General features: G+C 38.9%; 1 protein-coding gene across 1 annotated transcript; it reads left to right on the top strand.

The window, feature by feature from the left end:
* Positions 1 to 961: 961 nt before the first annotated feature.
* LOC142957686 (solute carrier family 28 member 3-like) lies at positions 962 to 11,102 on the top strand. Its single transcript, XM_076099636.1, has 17 exons — positions 962 to 1,030; positions 1,595 to 1,680; positions 1,827 to 1,918; positions 3,335 to 3,524; positions 4,249 to 4,393; positions 4,480 to 4,593; positions 4,988 to 5,065; positions 6,340 to 6,420; positions 6,655 to 6,735; positions 6,855 to 6,980; positions 7,431 to 7,558; positions 8,242 to 8,410; positions 8,525 to 8,722; positions 9,084 to 9,165; positions 9,709 to 9,807; positions 10,651 to 10,765; positions 10,985 to 11,102. Exons 1-17 carry the CDS (start codon positions 962 to 964, stop codon positions 11,100 to 11,102), a joined length of 1,971 nt encoding a protein of 656 aa, XP_075955751.1.
* Positions 11,103 to 18,133: the final 7,031 nt, after the last annotated feature.

The raw sequence follows: 18,133 nt of genomic DNA, 5'->3' as shown, positions 1-18,133 counted from the left end.
CTGGAATCCTGCAAATGTCCCCACTGTGGGACTAATAAAGGATTCTTTTATTTTATCTTATTGTACATGTACAGACTGTTCTTTCACGGCTGAGTAAAGGAGAAGAAAGAGGTCATGTCAAGCTGACTGGTATTTGGTCATATTTTGGAAGGTTTCTGGCAATAATGATTCCTGCCTGCAAAGAACAGCCCCTGCATGACTCGAACAGCCCTGCATGACTCAACTTTATACATTAACTTGCATGTGTGTATGTTTGTGTGTTAAGCAAATCCCTTAATGAAACTTGATGACAGCTAGACAAGCCATCAGACAGCCAACCAGAGCGAAGTCATTAGTGTGTGTGTGCGTGTGTGTGTGTGTGTGGGGGGGGGGGGGGGGGTGCGTGAGTGCATGCTTGCGTGGGTGTGTGTGTGAGAGTAGCCGTTTTTACGCATCTTGTGGGGACTTAAATTTCCTTTGGAGACAAAATGCACATTCGCAAAATGTAAATCATTACATTTTAGGGTGAAGACTTAGTTTAAGTTTAGGGTAAGGGTTAGGATTAGTCTGGTGGTGGTTGTGGTTAAAGTAAGGGTAAGTCTCCAGAAAATGAATGTAAGTCAATTTAATGTTCCCAAAAGTCATGAAAACGTGACTGTGTGCTTGCAAAAAGACAGAAAAGAAAGGACAGACAGGCAAACGGATACAAATTATTACAAATGAATAACCTTTCACACCACATTTCACAAATACATTGGTCCCAGTCTCCTAAAACCAACAAAGTAACATAAGTGTGTCAGTGTGACAAAGTAACAAAAACAGAACACAGGGCAGGAAAGGGGAGGAAAAGAGATGCAGGGTGAGACATATAGAGTTGCAGGAGGAGGGAGGATGGGCGGGGAATAAAACAGGACAGGTGTGCTTTAAAAAAAGACTTCCATTAAGTCTGGCCAGTGTCTAACAGTACGTGAATGGCAAGAAAATGGAGCTGGATGGAATAGAGAGGAAAAGTCTAAAAAGGGGGAAAGACAACAAGGCCTTTGAGTCAGAGGTAAGCGGGACTAGTTTGTCAAGCTGTACTGGAATAATACTGTAAGGAAACATTGGAGAACCTCTGCAGTCTGTTGCAACAGGAAACTAAAGGCAATTCTATGTGAACAAAACTGTATTTGTTTGTTTCCTGTTGTTAAAACAACATCTCTCTGCTGTTTTTAATGAATCAGACCATTAGCTTAAATAATCGAGCAAATGTCAGGCTACTAACTTCATACCAAGTTTTGGGAATCGCGTTACAATAATTTAAATGCTTAAAGAGCAGCACCTCTCACCTGCACAAGGTGTTTGCCCAACAACAATGCCAATGTCTTTGTAGGCTAAAATGGCTTCAACCAGACACACACCTGTACATGTAGACACAGACATTCAGCATACACAAGAGAAGAAGCTCTCCTTCAACCAGTTTTCCTTTTTGCTCTGGGTAAATATGTGTCCTTGAGCAAGCAACCTTGTGTAAATATATTCCTAATATTATTTATCCTCAAGCTGTGTGTGTGTGTGTGTGTGTGTGTGTGTGTGTGTGTGTGTGTGTGTGTGTGTGTGTGTGTGTGTGAGACAGGAGCAGGATCAGATATACACTGAGGTGGACAGTGCTACCGAAGTTGCAGACGATGCACACACAAATACAGACCAACATAACAAAAGGTTACATTTTTTCCAAACACACATTCCTCATGTCACATTTTTGCAGTTTCTTCTGAATAGGCAGCCTTACTCTTGTCCCTTTGTAGTAACATTTACGTCCTCCCTCATCATCTTCCCTCTTATCTTTCTCCCTTTTATGTGCCTAGCTTGCTAGAGAAGAAAATCGAGGCATTCCAGTGCTATTTGGCAGAGCACGAAGACCAGATCCGCCTGATTATCCACCTGGTTTTAGCAGCAGGTAAAGTATCTTTGTTAGCATCTGTTAAAGTGTAACTTGGGACCCTAATGGGTTGCAGGTCTCTGTCTGGGGGCCTCCCACATACTCCACGTGTTTTCCCATAAGCGTGAGTATCAGAGTCTTTCTTAATGAATTTGAAGCATGAAAGAGTCTCATTAATGGTGAGATTTTATCATAAACAAAATGTGTGATTGTCTTAGTCGGTAATTTAGATTTTGAGTTTCTGTCTGCGTGGAGGCTTGTAAAGGGTTGTTTAACTTTGCAAACTAACTGCACTGGTCAGAATGCACCTACATGCTCTATGCCTCGTAGCATTTTGACATGAGCATACCTGTGTGTGTGTGTGTGTGTGTGTGTGTGTGTGTGTGAGTGTGTGTGTGTGTGTGTGTTCCTGACTTGGGCTATGTTTTTGGGTCAATGGTTATGGTTATGGTTATGGTTAGGTTCATGTTAGGGTAAGTAGTGGTTATGGTTAGGTTTAGGATTAGTATCCATGAAATGAATGTAAGTCTATGTAATGTCCCCAAAAGTGGCCAAAGTAAAACGTATGTGCGTGTGTGGAACAAGCCGAGAAAAATGGAAAGATATATATATATATTTATATATATATATATATATATATATATATATATATATATAAAAGTAAAAGAAAAGTCTGCAGATATAGTTGCATTAATATCTTAAAGGTGCTGTGTGTATTTGGCGGCATCTAGCGGCACAGTTGCAGATTGCAACCAACTGAAACTTCTCCTGTGCGCCACGAGTGTTGGAGAACTACGGTGGCTGACTCAAAAGCCAGTGTTTGGTTTGCCCCTCCTGGGCTACTGTAGAACATGTCGGTGCAACATAGCAGACTTTTTGAAAAGGACCACCTCAGTATGTAATTATAAATGCCTCATTCTAAGGTAACAAAAAACGATGATTATGCATTGAAGATAATATTATATTCCATTTGTGCCAATAGATCCCCCTAAATGCTACACACTGGTCCTTTAATTCAGTTGAGTATTAAATATTTGTAAATCAGAGGACGTTCAGGTTTACAGATGAAAACACACTGCATCCTTTTAGGACAAAAGATTTAAAAAAGAAAGGAAAGGAAATGAAGGACATTGACATGTGAAATGATCCTTTTAGGTGTTAAGAAGACTTCAGACTTCGTGTTTTACATGAATGCATTTTAAAAGTGCCATCATCACCATCAGAGTTACCGATATGTCAGACTTGTCTTTTAAGGTATTTCTCTGTGTCACACACCAGTCACTCCAGGGCTCACATTAAATACACTTCCTGCTGTCTTTTTAACCGGAGGAACTAAAGCAGCAAATGAATGAAAAGATTTGAATTGTTCTGATTAAAGGAAATGATGTCAGCTCTGTGGGATATAATTCATATTTAATACTACATTTGTTTCAGGCTTTGTTGCCATAGTGATAGCGGCATGTGTCCTGAACTTCAACCGGGCTGTCGAGCTGCTGGTCATCTCCTTGGTAACCGTTATCTTCCTGGCCTGGGATTGGATGATGAAACGCTATGACGACCGGGTGTGGGAGGCGCTCTCTCCTATCAGAGACCTTCTCGGCAGAAACTGGTTTTGGATCAGATGGTGAGAAATGGTTTGTTTCAGTTTTCCTACCCTGGTGTGCATCTTCCTGACCAGGAGACAGACGGAGGCTCACTGGTCTTTAAATGATACTTCAAAAAAGACATTGTAGAGTCAGTATAGTAAAAAAATCTTTTAGTAGCTGTCACCAAAATATATAATGTGAAAGACAGTTCAGACAAGTCTCCTGGCAACAAAAATGTCCTCAGACTGAGGTGAGTTCATTGTTCGTTAAATGAGCATTGAATGCAAACAGGGCAGGATAAAGAAAACAAGAGCAGTTGATGGCAAGTGAAGTGTAAGAAGACCTGCTGTGTGCACTGGCTCAAGGGCACTTACCCCAGTAAAAAGGTGAGGCAATCCCACAAGACTATTAAAACTGTTATAACAATATAACAGGAACGTAACAACTGGGTTAAATAGGCATGTAACTAATGGGGTTAAAGCTTCTCAACTCACCTCAAGGAGTTTGATCTGCTTCCATCAGGGGACCTCTTCAGGATCCTTGAAACAAATACATGCTGCACTCGTCATTCTCTTATTCCCGTAGCCGTGAATATAAAGTCACCTTCTTTTAGTCATCCTGTAACATCCTGTAACTTCTTTACAACATACTTGCCTTCCTCTTAACAATATATTAGACATATTCCTGATGTCTCCAGTCTCTGTTCATCTTGCTGGTGTCCCTCACCTCCCTCCATTGTCTGTCCTATTTCTGTCTCTCCAGGATAGTGTGTGTGTCACTGCTGGTGGCCGTGGTGGGCTGGCTGGCACTGGACACAGCCAAGCGAGGGACCAGACAGCTTGTGTCTTTCGTTGGTTTGCTTCTCCTCATCTTCTTAATGCTGATATTCTCAAAACACCCATTCAGGGTAAAGGATACACACTTACACACACACACACACACACACACAGACACACACACTACTTCTATTCATGTATTACATGTGTGTTGCAGTGGTGTTGGCAAACTTTGCTGTGCGGGATCGGGCTACAGTTTGTCTTTGGTCTGCTGATCCTCAGGACATCATTTGGCTTAGTTGGACTTGAATGGCTCGGAAAACGAGCAGAGGTAGACACTGACAAATCTTGATTTTTTTTTTCAGTGGATCTTTCCTTCCTCTCTTTCCTTATTTCCTTGTAGCCTTCTTTTGTTTCCGAGTTTCTTTCTTTTTTCTTTTGTGTCCTTATTTTAATTAATTTCGTTGATTCCTTCTTTTATTTCCTTGTTTCTTACTTCTGTTTCCTTGTTTTCTTCTTTTGTTTCCATCTCATTTTTCCTTGTGTCCTTATTTTGCACCAGTATCAAAGTCTACTTTTGTTTATGGTAAATTTGGAGATTTTCCACTTACAGTAGCACTAAAACATTCACAAACATACCTGCTGCATCTGTACTTACCAACGATACAAAGAATTCTTTCAAAGTGTTCTGTTCTGTTGTTAACCATTGAAAATCTCCTCCATAGACATTCATGTCATTCACAGATGTGGGGTCTAAGTTTATGTTTGGTCCCAATTATGAAGACCACTTCTTCGTCTTCAAGGTATCACACACAGACCTACATGATGCTCACAGACACACACACACACTGAGTGGATGACTGAATCAGGCAACAGTAAAATCAGGACAGTGACAAGAATTAAAAAGTAGTGAGTGTGTTAACATGGGCATTAGAACCCAATTATGATCGGGTTTCTGGCATATGAAAACATCATATCCTGTTTCAAAAAACAGTGTTTGATCACTTTCTGTAATGTGTGCAGGTCTTAACCCTTGTATGGTGTTCGGGTCTGTGGGACCCGTTTTCATTTTTTAGCAAAAGAAAAATGATACACTACATTTTGTTTTTTACTCAGACTCATTGGCCTTGGCTCATTTTCTGTGAAGAACATATATCAGAACACATTTTCAATGACCACACACTGTACACACCCCCTGTACACATTTACATTACATACAGGATGTTTGGGTCCACTGGACACGGAGCTAATAAAAGTGTGGAAATTGTAGGTCCTGTGTACCTTCACTCTGTCCTCCTCCTGTCTGGGCCTGCTGTTACTATGTGTAGGTAAAATATGCAAAATATGGTATAAAGATCTCGGCTGCCTGTGATGCCACTTCCTCATATGCTTGGAACTTACAACTATACACAGGGAAGACTGATGGAGGAGCCCCTGAGAAAAATCAAGGAATGAGAGTTGGACACATCACATGCGACAATTTTAAACAAAAAACGAGTAGCACTTTAATTCATAAATGTGATCTAACAAAGGCAAAGGGCAAATATTAACCATATATGCTGTTTATATTGCTTGTAATTGGGATGAAGTAAACATCTTTTGAGTATTTTAACATTAAATAGTTTGATTGTGTTGAATTACAAACCCAAAAATGCAGCGGGTCCACCAGACCCACGAACACTGGACTTAGGTAAAGTTAGAAAGATATTGAAAGATTCGGACTTCCCGGTTCAATAAATCGTTAACGAAACGTTGCTAAAATACAAACGATACCTCCCTGTTTCGTTAATGATTTATTGAACCGGGAAGTCCGGATCTTTCAATATCTTTCTAACTTTACATAACCGAACACTGGCTGTATAACAACAATATGAACACCATACAAGGGTTAAGCAACAGTAGCAGTTAGTCAGTAAAACTAAAAATATCATAATAAAAAATGAAAGGACAAATATAAATTCTGAATATGGTGAAAACCAAGAGGAGACTCAGAATCAGGGTACTAGTGTGCAAACAGTCATACTCAATAATACCAAGGATGATGATGCTGATATTAATGATTGTGGACTCTCTCCAGGTGATGCCTATATTGGTTTTTATAAGCTCTGTCATCTCCATCCTCTTCTACATTGGCTTCATGCCCTGGCTTGTTTGCAAGGTGAGGACAGAGAGAAATATTTGATGGGAAATCAATTATTACATACCATTTATATCTAACGCTGCTTTTATATAAGAAATACAGTTTAAGGAGTTAAAGACTGCTCGAAGTAACTCCAAATGAGCACAATGACATGATGAGGACTATGATTTTTTATTTCTAATTTGTATGTTTCGTATTATAATTTTCTACAGTTCAGTTATTTTCCTTTGATTTTCTGTGTTTTTTTCAAAGATTGGATTCATAATGCAGCTTACCATGTTAACATCTCCAGCAGAATCAATGGCTGCTGCTGGAAATCTATTCTTGGGACAGGTAAACAAAAGTTTAAACAAGAAACAAAAACATCAAGCAAATCACTGATGTAGTTATATTAATCCGTAAATCCACTTGTCCAAAATAGTCCAGCACTTTTCCTTATGTCTCCTTTTCAGACAGAGTCACCTCTCTTGATTCGTCCGTACATCAGTGCGCTAACTCGCTCTGAGATCCATGCTGTGATGACGGCAGGGTTTGCCAGCGTCTCTGGTAGCATTTTGGGAGTCTACATCTCCTTTGGGGTGAGGAGGCAGATGCAGTGAACGGAGGGAATGCCAGTGATTTACCTGTACGGTGTGAGTTCTTAAACTAACCCACAATTGACTTTCCAGAGATCAATCAGATCCACGTCAGATCAAAGCAAATACTTTATCTTACAGCAGGAAATACGAGAAAGAGTCAGATAATATTAAGTTATGGTGTCATAGAGTAATCATAACTTGGAATCCCTAGGTTTTGATATTGTTATGATCTCCCATTTATTCCAACTTGAACTTCTTGCGTTACCTTTCATAATTATCTCTTTCTGTAAATAATGACATTTGAAAAGTAAAAAGAAGTTCAAAACTAGTTTTTTTGGAGTATCTAATATACGAACTCTGCCAGGCAGCACAACTGTATTCAATAGTGTATTTTGATCATCATTGAATGATTGACTTCAAAATGTATGTTCTGTGTTCTTCTCTTTTGAGGTTGAAGCAACACACTTGTTGACAGCAACAGTGATGTCCATTCCAGCCTCCCTGGCCATTGCCAAGATGTTCTGGCCTGAAACAGAGACCCCCAGAGTAACAGCCAGTAGCCTCAAAATCAACCATGGGTAGGAGATACAATACAAACTGTTTTAAAAAATGTTGAAGTTTTATTGAAGCATCTCTTATCTCTTTCTTTAACGCCATTCCTCATTTGATCAATACCTAAAAGCTCATCATTCATTCCTCTATGTCTTAATCCTCTCCGCATAGCTGCCCTAGTTTCTGTCTGAGTATGCCTTTGACCTATATAGTTGTAAGAATTTTCACTCTCCTAGTTCAGAATGATTAACAGCATTGATTAAAAGTTTGATTCAATGACATCAGACCCCAAAAATTAACCAATAGTGAAACAAAGCAGTCTTGATTACAAATGTTAAGTCATAGGCAACAGAGTCGGCAGCTTTTTAGCTCCACAAAATTTCTAACATTGTAAGACACAAATAATTGATTTCGTGGATTCATTGATAATATCTCATAGGAACAGAATGTTATCTGTTTAAGGTTCTAAATTCCAAATTCTGAGTATATCTATTATCCAGGTAATGCCTCCACATGGCTCTCAACATGGCTCTGAATTTCAAATACAGCACCTTTAAATTCATTTTTGATTTGTTACCTGCATTGACCTAAGCTAAACTTGTGATCATCTACAGAACTAACCAACCACCATAGCACCGACCACGATATTTCACATGTCATCAACACCAGTATGCTGATAACCATTCAAACGTTGCCTATGTCCCCTTAGAGACAGTAAGAACGTGTTTGAGGCGGCATCCCAAGGTGCATCTTGTGCTATTGGTGCAGTGGCCAACATAGTTGTCAACATCATAGCCTACCTGTCACTGTTGGCATTTCTCGATGGGGCTCTCTCCTGGCTGGGCGGGATGTTGGACTGTCCGCAGCTCAGCTTCTCGGTGATGGCGACGACCTGACGCTTGAACTCTCCAACATATACTAACTGTAGATTTATTCAAAAATCAACCTGCATACATGCACTAACTCTTTGCTTATTTCTCTCTCTCCTTTAGCTCATCTGCTCTTACATGTTCATGCCTCTTTCCTTCATGATGGGTGTTTCCTGGGAGGACAGTTTCATCGTTGCTGAACTGATTGGCTTAAAGACATTTATCAATGAATTTGTTGCTTATCAGAAGTTGTCGGAATTCATTAACAGACGGAAAGCAGGAGGGCCGGAATATGTGGGCAACGTAAAACAGTATATTTCTGTGAGTCTCATTTATAATTGCTTGTGTTCTCACTCTTTTTTTGTAGTTCATAGCGGTATCAGTCATTGTTGGGCCTGTGTGAGATAAAAGCTAGTGTGGAAGGGCCTCAAGTCAATATTATTATCTACAATGTTATGGCCACATTAGATAATTTTATTGCACCAATGAATGTCTCAATTATGATCAACAAAGTGTTTAGCTAAAAATGTATTGAGACTTTAAGAATTTTCCAATTGCCTTCTGTTTTTGTCTTCAACAGCTACATATGAAGTAGGAAACATACATAGTGATAAGTATGGATTAATACAGACATTAGACTGTTTGCAAAAACAATTTATACAAATTTGGTTCTTTCCATCAGGTCCACTCTGAAACAATTGTCACATACGCTTTGTGTGGATTTTCCAACTTCGCTTCGATGGGGTCGGCGATTGGACTGCTGTGTGAGTGCCACATTAGCTGATGATTTAATATGTAAAAACATGTTTCCACGAAAAGAACAAAGAAACTCTCCCGAAGATGAACATTCATACATTTTAATGCCTTCAACATGTCGAATTAGTAGTTCGTCCTTGATATACTTTGAATTAAATCTCTTTGTAGCACAAGATGCAGTGCAAAAAAGTATTAACAAGTGTTAATTATACATTTGCAGGTGTGACAAAATGCCAGTCAAAAATCAGCCTGTTGTTACAAAAAGGGATTGTTATATTTATTATTTATTATAAAATTATATTTATATTTATATATTTTATCTTTTATCATTTTAACATGAAATTGTACCATTTTTCTCTGCAACCCAGAAAAGTGAATAGTGTCTTTCAGTTGTTGTTTCATCTTAGATACAAAACCTGATTAAATATTATGAGTACATATAATGTATACTTAATTAATGAATTAATTGTTTGTTAGTGTACGTAGGGACGTACCTGTTGCTGTTAAAGATTTGCTTTTTGTTATTTATCGTAAAGTTATTCTTTTTCCAGCATCCTTGGCTCCAAATAGACGGACGGACATCTGTAGCTGCGCCCTCAGATCTCTGATTGCAGGCAGCGTCTCCTGTTGTGTGACAGCTTGTATTGCAGGTGACTCTTTACTCTTCTATGCCTCTTTGCCATTTATTAACATAATGTATTTATGGCTGCCTCATTGTTGCAGTTTATAACATTATTGTTGTCTTATTTAGTGCTACTCTTAATTCCTCAAGTGGGTCTGTGGCCCATTCAGTAATGCTTAAAACATGTACTTAAAATATTTCCTCATTTCGTACATATTCCTTCTATTTTGTGCCCCTTTAAATGCACTCAACTCCTGGGTTTTAAGTGAGAATGAACCATTATTTTATGACAAAAGTCAGAGACAGCAGCATTGTCAAATAAGATTTTAATCACAACATCCAGAGCACATTTATGTAAACATTAACATGTCATATTATATTCGTAAGGCAGGTGACAATTCAAAATTAGAGGGTTCACTAGCATGCAGTAAATTGTCTTCTTTTTTATTAAATAACATATTACAATGTACTTACCATGCATAGCCATGACCATAACTATTTGTTTTATATTGTGAAAGTAATCTATAAAGTACATAAAAATGTATAGATTTTAAAATGTTTTTGATAAATTGTATTTATGTTTACTATCTTTATATTTGTATATTTACTGCTTTAAAGGTTCTCTATACAATATTCAAAGCATTAATACTGTACAGCAGCAAACTACTATTTGTTATGTAAGGATATAGTGGAGGGTAATGGCTACCTGAGCAGAGACTGCCTGTCTTACTGTATGTTTTAATCCAAGCTTCCGTGCTTTTGTTGACATAGTCAGGCCACTGGTCATCTGTATGTCCTAGAATATCCGTATATTAGATCTCCACAAAATATCCTGTCACTCAAGTGTTCAAGTGCTCTGTGGGTTTTCTAGGTGTGCTGTACATCCCTGATCTTCCGTGCCCACATTTCCTAAGCACAGAATTCATCAATGCCAATGTGACCAGCAGCTTACAACTGGTCACCTGCTGCACACAACTATATAACAGGTGCGTGTGTGTATGTATGTAATAAAGAAAACTGTTTCCCAGTTACCATATATTTGCTATAACACTATTTAGCATCGACCCACAGCTGGACGGATATTTTTTGTTATCTCTGTGCATTCATAAATCCATCACAAACTGCTTTTTAGAATGAATACAGCTGATGGAGAAGAGGGATATTGTGATTCAGTGTGTGGGTGTTGGTGTGTGTTTTATTTGCAGTGTGACGGTGTATGAGCCGTGGAACGTGACGTTCGGAGAAGGATTCAGTCACAGCAGCCTGCAACGCTGCTGTGCACTCACACCCCCCACACACTTCAACTGCAGCCTGGTGCTTTGAATCACTGTGAACAAAAACACACACGTCAATGGTGGTCAGCCCTGTGATGAGTATTTTGTTTGTATAATAAAATTTTGATACAATTTCCCTGCATTGATTTTGTTAAAAAAGAAATAATAACAATCATGAATAGAAAGTGTGTGTGTGTACGTGTGTGTGTGTGTGTGTGTGTGTGTGTGTGTGTGTGTGTGTGTGTGTGTGTGTGTGTGTGTTGATTTCTAAATATAGAAAAATGCCTATACAGGATACCTATGTTTGGGTAAATGATGTATGTATATATATTTTTTGTAATATGTATATTTAGATACATTATTTTTATTTATTATCATCAGATAATTAGGACATTATTTATGATATATCTGCACAAGTGATGAGATAATCGCTCACAAAACTTCATTTGAGGTTGACAGAAACTTTATTTTAGAGAAGCTTCTTATTTAACAATTCATTTTCTAGAACCGAGAAGTTTGTGAAGACTCTTAGTCATTCAGTTTATGAGATATCAAGTGTTAGTAAGTGATAGGCAGCTGGACACCTTTTTTTTCAGTGAAAGTAGCTAACTTTAGACTTCTACTGCATTACTTTTCAGAGGCAAAGATTGCACTTTTTTCTTCACTACATTTATTTGATACCTTTTGTTACTAGGAACAGACACTGGCAGATTCAGATTAATAATATAAAATGTATAATCTACAAATAAATTAGGATGGATCATTAGATTAAGATAAAAATTGACTGATCCCCAGGGACAATTTCACAAGACACCCATCAGAATGGAGTAATTCAAATGAATCCTACCTTTACCAGCTACAACATAAAAGTGCTACACATTAATGCGCCAATAATTATAATCCAATAATATAATACATTATAGTATATTATAATGTCAATACCTTTGTACTTTTCTACTTTTAAGTACTTCTTCCCTCACAGCTTATTTATATGTAGGCCTTTATTTGCCAGGTAATCTCCTGGTCATGAACATATGATGCTTAACAATCATTTAGGCAGCCAATCTGTATTGTCTCATTTGTCTTTGTTATGTACATCTATGTTGGATGTATATATTTGTTTGTTTCCCATCTGGCTGCTGTCATATCCTCCAAAAGATGTCATAGACAAAGAACACAATGCAAAGTTTTAAAATCACACGGGACAACACCTGCGTCAGAATCCTTTCCAAGACAAAAAGAAAGAAAATCAGCTACATATTTGATAGACAGGACCAAAACTATACCTGGAATGCAGAGTATCACAGCAAGAAGTAAAAGCAGAGTATTGCTTGGCCACTGGATGTCACTGGTGTCTTCTTCTTCCCATTCGGCAATACATGCCAAAGTGCCTGTCAGATTTGTCAGACTGGTTTGACGGGCAGAGCGATTGTCCAAGTAACAGGCTCATTAATACTGACAGAAATCATCAGGCTGGACTAAGAGGAGGGTATCATGGGTTTGCTCTTTCAACAAGTGCATGTGTGAGACGAGCATGCAGTCACAGCAAATGACAGTCTCTTCATTAAATCTACCACAAGCTAAAGGTCAGATGGCTCCCTTCTCGGCAGGCAGGAGGTGTGTTCACTTGTGTGAATTTCACACACCCACGGAGAGGAAAGACACACAGGACATTTGTATGAGCCATGTAACCATGTGTCCTCCATTAGAACAGAAATGTTTGGAAAGCTAAAACAAAGAACAGGACATAACAAGGTTGCGCCATTTGATCATTGATGTTGGTCAATACTTGTAATTCATAGACCGGGATTTTGCTGCTAAAAACAAGGGACCTTTTGAGTTCTATATAATCTTGTTGATTAATGTGTTAGGAGCCCTGCCCTTCCCTGCCAATCTGTCTCGATACCTGGTGGCAGGGGATCGTTAAGGCCTTAACACCTGGGCCCCGTGTTCCCCGTGTTCTATGCAGTATCTGGCTACATCCACTCTACTACGTTTCCGTTTTAAAACACATATATTTTGCTACGTTTACGCCTAGCGTCCAAAAGACTCTGAAAAAACCCCGACGTCATGTTAGTTTGATAACTCTGGGGTGGCCTCAGAGTGTGGACGAGCGGAAACGGGGACCTTTGAGAACGATGACGTAGATACCCGCGTTCGCTACTTGATTGAGTCTTACCAGTCACGTTGTGTGCTTCCCTGATTCGTCAAGCCGCCGGAAGAAAACCAACAACAACAGCCTTGATTATCGCTCGACTACCAGTGGTTAATTCAAAATGGATAACAGATTACAGGCGTTGCTGACCTTACAACTTTACTACTGCCTACATGTAGAGGAAGCAAACTATTGTTGGAGCGATTAGCGAGCGGCGTATCCAGTGGCGCTATCAGCCCTACTAAGCGGACGTTTGAAGTCACAGTTTGCGGCTTTGAGGAGGGCGATGGACACAAAACAAAGGACTTTTGTTTTCTTATCAATGCTTATTGTGTTCTGCACAACTATTGTGAAGTTCACAAAGAAACAATAAACGAACAAAAGCAGTCTGTCTGCTTTTCTGCTGTTGCAGCTCCTGCCATCTCCTTTCAGGCACCCGGTGTTTGTTTTGGTTTTGTTGTGTTGTCTTAGTATAAAGTAAACACTTAAATAAACACTTACGCACTTATTTTTTACTTCTGCCATCACTGATTCCCAAACTCCACACAACATTCAGTACACCTTTTAATTTGGTCTAATTTGGTTTAATAAAATAAAAATTTGGTTTTATATTTTGGTAAAACTTTATTATGGTGTGTCTTGTAGTTGTTGTGGCCTAAGAGCTGGGTCATAATATACAAAACATAATAATAACACAGTAATGACATTTTAATGATAAACAAATTATGCATGTTAGACTGGGATGAAGACGGACTATGTTTACTGTAAAGAAATACTCCTTTCATTAGTTTTTGTAATGTGTATACTTTACATCTATGTTATTTATTGTTTTTAATCCTGCTGTGACCCCATAGTTACTGTCAGTTCCACCAAAAGCAAATTTCACTGATATATTAGATTACTCTTCTGTAAGGAGCTATCATATTTGAACTCCCGCCTACATTTGTCTTATACATTTCCATAAACCTAAATGTTGTTCAGCATAACGTCATATTTAATACTAACAGTCGTAACAAAATGATGATATGAGCGACGGCGGCTCCCTCACACGAGGGCTCATTACCACGGCTGCCGCCCCGCGCTCCTACTACTACAATGGCGGTCGGGAACCTTGCATTAGCTGCTAGCTGGCTAAATTTACACAGTTAATCCTGTTACAGATAAACATTTACAAGACCTAACACAGTGCCACCACCGTACAGTATGACATTATACTAGCCCGGGGTATCTAAATAACATCACCAGCTTACCTGCAAAATACAAAAAATATGCGTTTAGGTATACAGTCGCTCCACAGCGTTTTCTGCTTCCATCATGTACGCAGAGATTCTCATTCTCTCGCGTGTTCACGCGAGACTTCCCTGTGGCTCTACGTCACAGACACTGCTCAGGAAGTGTTCATTCTAGTTAAAATACTGCCGATCTACTGCCTAAAAATATAGCTGGTGATAAATAACGCTGTACCCCAAATAACTACAACAAAGACTTCCTCATAAACACAAAGGAAACAAAATAAACTCTCTGAACTTACATTACACCCAAGAAATGATTGTACTTACTGAACTACACATGACTTATTTTGCCACACCTGCAAGTTATATAATGCCTCCAGCAGGTTCTGGGTGTACCCTGGTCTGCAATTCTCAGGTTCCCAAACCAGACACTCTCTTTCCCCCGGCTGTGCCATGAGATCCTGTAAATGGAAATCACAAACAGGATTGGTGACGAGGGAAAACTCTGGCGGACGCTAACACCTAATGGAATCGTGTTTGACTTTTAGCAGAGTATGCAAACACAGTGCTCACTTTGGTTATACAAGGACCAAATGACTGGTACCCCATATTCCTGCAGTACCCCCACAGGACCCCACAGTGTCAATTCTGGCAGCTATTTTAATTGTAGTCTTAGTCTTGCTTATTAGTTTTAGTCACATTTTTGTCATTTTTAATTATATTAGTTTTGTTCAGTTTCAGTCGCCAAAATGTCTTTTATTTTATTCAACTTTTAGTCATTACTTTTGAACAAAATGTTTTCTCTCTTAATTTTGTGAGCAATATTTTTAGTTAGTCTTAGTTCTGTGTCAAATGTCCCTGTTTTAAGTTAATTTGGTAAATGGACCTATATTTGTATAGCGCCTTTCTAGTCTTCTGACCACTCAAAGCGCTTTTACATTACATGTCACATAGATTCAACAAGGTGTTGGAAACTTCCCTCAGAGATTTTGGTCCATATTGACATGATAGTATCACGCAGTTGCTGCGGATTTGTCGGCTGCACATCCATGATGCGAATCTCCCGTTCCACCACATCCCAAAGGTGCTCTAATGTATTGAGATCTGGTGACTGTAGAGGCCATTGGAGTACAGTGAACTCATTGGCATGTTCAAGAAACCAGTTTGAGATGATCTTAGCTTTGTGACATGGTGCATTATCCTGCTTGCAGTAGCCATCAGAAGATGGGTACACTGTGGTCATAAAGGTATGGACATGGTCAGCAACAATACTCAGGTAGGCCGTGGCGTTTAAACGATGCTCAATTGGTACTAAGGGGTCCAAAGTGTGCCAAGAAAATATCCCCCACACCATTACACCACCACCACCAGCCTGAGCCGTTGATACAAGGCAGGATGGATCCATGCTTTCATGTTGTTTACGCCAAATTCTGACCCTACCATCTGAATGTCGCAGCTGAAATCGAGACTCATCAGACCAGGCAACGTTTTTCCAATCTTCTATTGTCCAATGTTGCCTCAGCCTCAGTTTCCCGTTGTTAGCTGACAGGAGTGGCACCCGGTGTGGTCTTCTGCTGCTGTAGCCCGTCTGCTTCAAGGTTCGACATGTTGTGTGTTCAGAGATGGTATTCTGCATACCTTGGTTGTAACGAGTGGTTATTTGAGTTACTGTTGCCTTTCTATCATCTCGAACCACTCTGCCCATTCTCCTCTGACCTCTGACATCAACGAGGCATTTTCGTCCGCACAACTGTCGCTCACTGGATATTTTCTCTTTTTCGGACCATTCTCTGTAAACCCTAGAAATGGTTGTGCGTGAAAATCCCAGTTGATCAGCAGTTTTTGAAATACTCAGACCAGCCCGTCTGGCACCAACAACCATGCCACGTTCAAAGTCACTTAAATCCCCTTTCTTCCCCATTCTGATGCTCGCTTTGAACTTCAGCAAGTCGTCTTCACCACGTCTAGATGCCTAAATGCATGAGTTGCTGCCATGTGATTGGCTGATCAGCTATTTGTGTTAACAAGCAATTTAACAGATGTGCCTAATAAAGTGGCCGGTGAGTGTATATAAGGTCAGTGAATCTCTCTTGGTCTGGCCCCTCTCCTGGGAGCATTTTGATATGGACCCTACCAGGAGCTATTGCCCCTGACAACACAGCTCTGCAGGGTCACTGGGGCACACAAACACGTTAAGGTGGCAATTCAAATTAAAGATCTAATCTAAAAAAGGAGTCCTGTAGAAATCTGTAAATGTGATATGTAAAATTTACCAAATGCATACGAAACATAATTTTTTGTCAATTGTTCTTTATTATTGTTTGTCTATTGGGCATATTGCATTACACAGAGAATTTTAAAATCTAATTTTAACATATTTCAGGTTTGCTTTTGTGGGATAGTGCACACACTTATTGTGAAATCATATCTCCCTGTTTTTATTATATTTTAATGTTGCGTTTACTGCAGCAGCACAGGGGAGATAGGAGGAAAGATAAAGGCGGATAGATGGAGTGAAAACAAGAAACACAAGAACAGAGAAGGAAAGGTTGAATATTAGGAGGCTGCGACTAGTGGATATTGGATTGTCATGTAGCACCACTCCAACAGAAGGAGAGGGGGATGGAGAGGAGGAGAGAAAAACTGAATGATGGAGATGAAGTTGTCATCCACCAGCACTCCAATGAGCACACAAAAGGGAGAGGAACAGACAGAGATAGTAAAAGCATTGAAAAAGGATCAAAGGATAGAGAGCATATAGCATATATATATATATATATATATATATATATATATATATATATACATCAAAACATCTTATTGATTAATCTTATCAAGCTACACAAACATTTATGTGACTAATCACTGTTCTTAATGATATGTTTTCTGCCTAAAAAACTTTGATTGCTCATTGACACATAAATAGGTGGACGTGTCTTTGTGCAAATTAAACAGGAGAATCCCTGACAAACGTGCAGATGGATAGACGCTCTACATTAATTGTGATGAACAGTGGAGAGGCATGTTTCTCATCAGAAAATTACTCACAAAAGAAGTGGTCGTGTTAGTCAAAATAACATTAGTTATACAAAAACCTATGCAGTGGTTACACCATTTTGAAAGTGTTTTGTTTGAAATCCTATACAAAACCTGGAGACTTGAAGTGTTGCAATTTGTCCTTTTCATGTCCCTTTGACTTTGATATTTTCATTGGCTATAAATATGCATCTAAACTGTATTTAGTGAAACAGTGCAGCAACTACAAGATGTTTTTTTATCTCACTGTCAATATGTCCCTTTTAAACAAACAAATAAAAATAGTTAAATAGTTTGAAATCATAATAAACTGTACTTAATCTTGGTCACTGGATAATCTTTTGTTGCTGTACTGTATGATCCCTGCTACTGTACATGGGCACACTACTGTTTTCTTCTAATATTTCTCCATCAGTTGTTTGTTGCTAAGCTGGAAAATTACAACAGAAAAGAAATTCAAGAGGTTACACTGATAAAAAATAGAGACTCTATTTTAAGGGGTGAAAGAAGTAATCCTTCACTTCAATAAAATTATTATTACCACAATGTAAAAATAGAAGTTAGAAGTAAAAGTCCACCATTGAAAATGTTAAAAATATTCAATACTCAATGCAGAAACATGGTCCATGTGAGCGTTACACTAATATATATTATATC

Source organism: Anarhichas minor, unplaced genomic scaffold (assembly GCF_050575085.1).
Source record: "Anarhichas minor isolate MPS153535 unplaced genomic scaffold, ASM5057508v1 ptg000025l, whole genome shotgun sequence".
In the NCBI taxonomy this organism is placed as follows: Eukaryota; Metazoa; Chordata; class Actinopteri; order Perciformes; family Anarhichadidae; genus Anarhichas; species Anarhichas minor.
This window is presented reverse-complemented; position numbering and strand designations above follow the sequence as displayed.

Coding starts and splice junctions, on each gene's coding strand:
- LOC142957686 (XM_076099636.1), top strand. CDS start 962: ATGGAGCTGGATGGAATAGAGAGGAAAAGTCTAAAAAGGGGGAAAGAC. Junction 1,681..1,826: donor ACAGACCAACATAACAAAAG/GTTACATTTTTT, acceptor TTATGTGCCTAG/CTTGCTAGAGAAGAAAATCG. Junction 8,411..8,524: donor GTCCGCAGCTCAGCTTCTCG/GTGATGGCGACG, acceptor TCTCTCCTTTAG/CTCATCTGCTCTTACATGTT.